Genomic DNA, 7,037 nt, shown 5'->3' with positions numbered 1-7,037 from the left:
TGAATCGTTTGCCCAGGCCCTAATTCGAAAAAAAAGAAATCGAGTATGGGACGCCAATTAATTAGGTATGGCGCGCACTAAGTGCAATAAAGAGTGAGTAACCTAAAATTAGGGCCTGGAACCCAGGCTATCGTATGCAGGGCGTTATTAGATCTTACTCTACTGATAGTTATCTCTTCTACAGTCGTCGTTGCTGTTATTGTTGTTACTTCTAACTCATTACTGTCTCCCGGTTTAGAAGAATGAGAGGCAGTAGGTGAGTCAGGGTTGGTCGATGTTTCTACAGTTTCTTGGTGTATCTTTTGCGGACTAGCAGCATTGCTAGGCCCACCCGGAACAGGATGCATGTTTCGTGGACTAACAAATTTATTGTTAGGCCCACCTGGAACGGGAGAAACTGTGTCGTTCTTGGTTTCTTCGTCTTTAAATAGTTGTTGACCGCTAAGGGGAAGATGGTCGGTTAGCTGGCCATGGCTTCCGACCCCTACTCGTTTAAAGGATCCTCTCCATGGGGGCCAACCCGCCTAGGTTGTTTGGAAGAGACGAGTTTGGGACAGTTATTACGACAGTGTCCCACATCTTGGCATTCAAGGCATCGATCCCCACGTGGTTTCAACATATCCAACACTGCATCCAGCTTTCTGTTAACTGCATCAACCTGATCTTCGAGGCCGGTTAACCTTCTTTCAGTGTTGCATGATGGAGATGGGGATGGTTTCTGGCCTGTCGTGACCGGTTTACTTGCGGGTATGACTGCAGCTTGTCTTGCAGGAGCGGAGGATCTGGGATAGTTGGACTTACCACCCCGGTTGTAACGTTCACTTACTTGTTGGAATTTCGCAGCCCTGCAGTTTCTGCTCCCTGCATCTTCATCCTTGGAGTAAGGAGATGATGAGTGTTGAGTGACACGGGTAGCAGACTTGATCAGAGACTTCCCACTATTTCGAGATCTGCTCCCACTCTTACCATACAACTTCCGCAGGCTGTAATACTGTTCATACTCAGTCAAAGCCTCTGCCAGAGGAAACTTGCTCGTGGAGGACATATCTCCCAGCCTCAGTATCTCGACACCCAAGACAGAACCTAGTAGCAGCTTCCTGACGGATCTAGGCGTTTGGTAGATCTTTGTATGCCTTTCGGGTCATGGTCATGACTCGATCACCCCACTCGTTGACGGATTCGTCCTCACGTTGAGTGGCGGTCTCCAGTTTAGCTTGCAGGACGGCGGGCAAGTCTTCCTCCCCGAAGCGTTTGTCAAAGGCCTTCAAGATCTTCTTAAAGGTGATCCTACGGTCCATTTATAGGAGATTCACATAGAAATCAGCCGCAGGTCCCTCCACACACCAACAGAGTGTTTCGATTCTAGCTTTTGGTGAGAGCTCATACTCTTCATTAAATGCCATAAAGCGTTTCTTAAAGAAAGACCAGCTTCATTTGCCTTTGAATATGGGATTCTTGGGGATGTCTCTCGGCTTGAGGGTACACATCTCGTGTCTAAAATCTCCCTGTCGTGGGCTGTGTCTACGATAATCCACCCATCGTTGACGAGGTCTATAGTAATCTTCCCGTCGTTGATCATGTCTATAGTCTTCCCATCTTTGATCAGGTCTAGGATAATTTTCTCGACGCTGATCAGCTCTGACGTGTTCCTGAAAGGTTTGCCGACCTCACAAAACCTCACTATCATCCTCATCAAAACTTCCCTCACTCTTACTTTGACTATCACTCTCCTCCTCACTCTCACTTTCTTCGGAGGATTCGACAGTACGGCGGGTTTGCCTGCTTTTCCCCTTAGATGATGACTTATCCAACCGGGATGCTGGCCCATAATACGGATCCAGGAAATCTGGACCCGACCCACCCTGTGCAGGTATTTTATGTTGGTGATGAGAAGGGTTTGTGGAAGGAGTTAATGGCAGCTGTCGACTACTGGAAGTAGCAGCCAGGTTTTTTCTATCAGCCTGCGATGATACTGAATGTATCACTGTACGTACACCATTTCCTCCCCATTCAGGATTAGGAGTGAAGTCTATATGCTTCTCTAAATTGGACCTGCTAACCCCTTTAATAGCATCTAAGCTATCCGGCGTTAAGTTCCCATGACGTGATCTCCAACGGATTATCTGTTGAGCCCGTCTTTTATTTACACATGGGAGATTATACAGATCTCTCTCGTCACAGAGATTTATTTTAACAATAAAATTAACCTTTGACATTGTTTATGGGGAAAATTGCACATACAGAGGTTAAATAGGTAGAATTGAAATAAGTGGATTTGCAATGATAAAATTATACAATAGATAAACAAATCAATGCTTCACAAATATCAATTTAAAACCTGAAATCCAATCTATCTTCCGTCTCACACACTTCTTCCCGCCCACGCTATAGTATCACGTAATACGGCCGCAACGCGTCACAACCTCACACAACAGCCGACGTACGAATGCACGCCGACGTGAAAGGTTGAAACAAACGAACTGCAAAATACGCCTAACTAAAATACTCCTAGTCTATAAAAACTAATTGTAGAGGTACTCGAAAGACCGCACCATAATATAGTTTGTGGCCCTGTACGCTTCCATCTACAATGTCCCTATTTAAAAACTACGCTAAAAACCTAGTCTCTATTAGCTGTGAGGGTACTCGCCGGTCCGCAATTCAATTGCCGGCCCCGAACACTTCTCCCCACAGAAAAAAAACCTAACTAATTAAAAATAGAGCCACTAGTAAAGCAATATATAGTATGTGCGAAAACACAATACTAATGCTCAGTAGCCCCCAAAATACTATTATAGTGCTTTTGTACTATACCTCGCCAATGTAGTATTTAATAATATAACTAATTCAACTACACTGACAAGCCTTTTGATCGCAGCGCCAGTGTAGTATTTATCCTACACAGGCACTAAAAAACAAGCAATGTCTACAAGCATTTTGCTCGCAGCGCCAATGTAGTAATTATCACATATATACTGTAATAAGTACCGAGTGAAGCTTCTTACCTTATCCAATAGGATGTATTCCTAGGGCGACAATATACAATATAGTACACACCGTATATAGTACGGTATATACCTTGTATAACAGACCCGGACACCAGATACACATAAACAATCCTGCGATAGGGTTAATGATGCTCTCAGAATAAAGTCCAGTGTACGAGTGATTAATCTCACCAGGTACCCCTGGTCGGCTGTGCAGCACACCCGGCTGTGGGTTATGCAGATGAGCTGACCTTGAGGTCATGTCCTCCTGCGTAGTTCGGGGATACGAACGTACGGGGGTCGTCACTACAGGATGGTGGATGCCATCAAAACAAAACGTCCCTAAATACACATAACCTCATCTAGCCTAACAATATTTACATGAGGTTACTCCTGTGTGATACAATATTAACAATGATTATGTTCATATTTACATACCGCTTGACGAAATGCTATATTTTTAATAATTCAACGTCGCCAATTACAACGAATCATACCCAAGTCTCACCCTGTCGTTCTCCGCTTCCCACATGGGATGATCATCACAATGTCACGGCTGACCGCATAACAATGATATATATTTATACACCCCAAATGGGCAGTGTTAATTTAAATAGTTATGGCACCTAGTTTAATATAGCCCAGAATTGTGCTTTTAGACCAATATTTTATGGATTGGCAATGAATAACTTTATTTTGATAGGAACAATTAGTATTTAGGCGTTGGATTCCGAGGTCCATGCCTATCAGACGGTAGGAATAGTATTTAATAGTCTATCTACATGAACGTTTTAATTAATTTGCTGAGTTCTTGAATCTCACAATTATCGTTTACATCTTAAATATAACGTGGCCAACACAACAGTGCAGTGATGGCGCCAGGACCTGCCTGACGGAGGGTCTAAAGGCCGCGACGGGGGAGGGCTAGTGGAGCTAATCGAGTCTGACTTGGCTGGGGCCAGGGGCCGCCTAGTGCCACCGGTGTGGGTCTAGTGTCCGAAGCATCCTGGAAGTCACATATATTTTACGAATTATGGCTAATTTTTAGTACTACTTATTTGGCATCGAGCTACTATAATATGAATTCATAATAGGCTATGTTTTCAAATGTCGAAATCAGCTTCCAAAACCAAAACATTTTGAATCAAACAAGAAACAAAGAGTATGCAATGTAACCATCTAATTTATTTTAAAATCCTCATTCTGGAAAGTGAAATTCTACATTTTGGAAATTTTGAATTAAATCTGTCAACCACGCTGTCAAGGTTGTGATGAAAAGTAAACAAAAATGGTTTAATGCAAGGAACTATTTTTTTAATTGTTTATTCCCCGACAAAACTTACTCGCCTTCCCCGACGGGGGCTATGCTTCTCCTAGAGGGGGAGAGGTGGCTATAGCCCCAGCCCCCCACCCTCTTGGCCCCACCATTGCAACACAAGAATTCTTTTTTATGGCCTTATTGTGCTGCCATAATAATGTAATTGTTTTGCTTTGTAATATAGACAAAATTGTAAATTAAATAAGGATTTTTTTTTCCCTTAAAGAACCTTTAGATGAGCCAGAAATAGAATTGAAAACAGCTGATGGTAATGAGATAACCCTTTCAATAAAGGTAAGTATGCTTATGCCTATTTGAATATTACAATCCTATTTTCGATGTTACGTGTCCTCATGCTGACCAATGGCAAGTCATAGACGGTATTGATTGAATAATATAAGTTAATATAAAGATAAATGTGTTAGCGATATTAAGCCTTTCGCCTCTATTGTACTTATAGCCCGTTTCAAATTCTCCTGAGAAAATCCAATGTGATGATATACTTCGATATCAAGTGCGATACCAAAGCAAAGATGGGAATGAACATGACATTGTCAACACAACAGACGGTTTGCAAACAGAAGTCAAGATATCGGGATTATCAAAATGTGTTGCTTATGACGTCGATTCTAGAGTTGTTAATAACGAAGAGGTTGTCGGAGATTGGGGTGTACCTGTAGCGGTTCAAACAACACCATCAGGTTAGAGCCTTACTATTAGTGAAAAGGTTTATTATAAAAATTAGTAGCAGTAATATTCTGTATTATTATTAAATATATTGCATAGACCCAATAATAGGTAAATGTAGGGTGCTCATTATTCTACTGTCATCATATTCTTAATGTAGGAATACTGACTGTCCTTGTAGAATGCAATATGCGATGGTTAAATAATCATAATCTGGCTTATACCGTCTTGTATATTATACACCGTATACAACGAAGTTACATCAGTTTAATTATTATACTGGAACAGAATCAAACGCCAAGAACCAGCGTATATTTTTTCACCATTTTATAACTACGCCATTTTTTTAATTCATCCTAAGAATGACTGTGAACCAGGAAACAGTGACATTTCACTGTTCCCTGCTATAAACACACGCTTTACATTGTTTTTTTTTTTTTTTTTTTTTTTTTTAATACGTATACAGGTATATATATAGCATGTCTTCCTCTAACATTTTTGACTTATACAACTATATTTAAAATATGTATTATTATTATTATTATTATTATTATTATTATTATTATTATTATTTTTCTTTTTTTCTTAATTTTGTTCATTTTGAAAACTTTAGGTGGGGACCAGGCCAGCTTGGCCCCCTTAAATCCGCCACTGTTCCTAAAAAAATATTATTTTAGTGTCAAGCACAAAACACACGTGTATGTTACATTATTCTATAAATAAAATGAATGAAAATGAATGAATGAAAATATGAATAAATAAATAAATAAAAATGAATAAATAAAAATAAATAATGAAAATGAATAAATGAATGAATAAAAATAATCGAATGAATAAATGAAAAGGAATGAATAAATGAATAAATGAATGAATGAGTGAGTAAACAAATGAATGAATGACTGATTAAATGAATGAATTAAATAATAATTGAGTGAGTGGGTGGTGGGTGAATGAATGAATGAATGAATAATTGAATTAATGAATGAGTGAGTGAGAGAATGAATGAGCGTAAAATATTTTGAGTTTTGTTTTTGTTATCACAGAGGACATATTATGTTTATTAATTAATATTATTATTATTATTATTATTATTATTATTATTATTAATATTATTACTAATATTATTATTATTATGTTTTATATTATTATTATTATTATTATTATTATTATTATTATTATTGATTATTATTAATGAAAATATATAAATATTATTAAAATTTAACAGGCCTACAAGTAGTTATTCAAAATATCAGAACAGCTGAATGAATGAGTGAATGATTGATTGAATGAATGAATAAATGAATAAGTGAGTGAGTGAGTAAGTGAGAGAGAGAGAATGAATGAATGAATGTAAATGAGGGGGAGAATAAGTGAATGGATGGATGGATGGATGGATGGACAGATGAAATGAATAGACTAGATATAAAAAATAGTTTACAGACAAGCAACATCCCTAAATTGATCATAATCTGATTTAAAGTTTTTTTTTATTATTATCACAGATCACATATTATTTTTATTAATTATTATTATTATTATTATTATTATTATTATTATTATTATTATTATTATTATTATTATTTATATATATAAATACTATTTAAATGTTGCAGGCCTAGAAGTAGTTATTCAAAACATCAGAGCAATTGACATATTAAATTACCTGTACGATTAAAATTTATTAATAAATTATCAATATTTTCAAAGTTACCCGTCTTTGACTAGGAAGGAAGGGAGGGGAGGGGCCGGCTAGACCTAGACTAAGTGTAGTTAGGTTGAACCTTTGGAATGAAATCGAATCTAGGCTATGCCTATGCCTTAGCCTAATATATGATGCTAGTAGGCCTAGTAAGGAGATAGTGAATTCAAGAGGCCACCACTGAGGTAATTGAACGCCAGGAAGGTACTATTGGGGGATCCCACTATGACACTCAAAAGTAGGGAGTCTCTTGACAATTCTAAATACCTAGGCCCTTCGCCCCTAAGCAAGAGGCCCAGCTTCTTCCCACACATGATCTAGTCGAAAGTTATTTAACATAAACATA

The 7,037-nt window shown here is 38.2% G+C and overlaps 1 protein-coding gene across 1 annotated transcript in view; it reads left to right on the top strand.

The window, feature by feature from the left end:
* The window catches only part of LOC117120208 (angiopoietin-1 receptor-like), a 38,159-nt gene extending 32,742 nt beyond the window's left edge, over nucleotides 1-5,417 (top strand). The window contains exons 9-10 of the mRNA XM_033265224.1: nucleotides 4,532-4,599; nucleotides 4,766-5,417. Of these exons, the coding sequence (XP_033121115.1) occupies nucleotides 4,532-4,599; nucleotides 4,766-5,011 (314 nt within the window). The 3' untranslated portion in view covers nucleotides 5,012-5,417. The remainder of the gene's footprint in view (nucleotides 1-4,531; nucleotides 4,600-4,765) is intronic.
* The last annotated feature ends 1,620 nt before the right edge of the window (nucleotides 5,418-7,037 follow it).

Source organism: Anneissia japonica, unplaced genomic scaffold, assembly GCF_011630105.1.
Source record: "Anneissia japonica isolate Jap-2015-1 unplaced genomic scaffold, ASM1163010v1 scaffold14868_len205136_cov114, whole genome shotgun sequence".
Lineage (NCBI taxonomy): Eukaryota > Metazoa > Echinodermata > Crinoidea > Comatulida > Comatulidae > Anneissia > Anneissia japonica.
The sequence above is the reverse complement of the archived record's forward strand: the minus strand, read 5'-3'. Positions and strand labels throughout refer to the sequence as shown.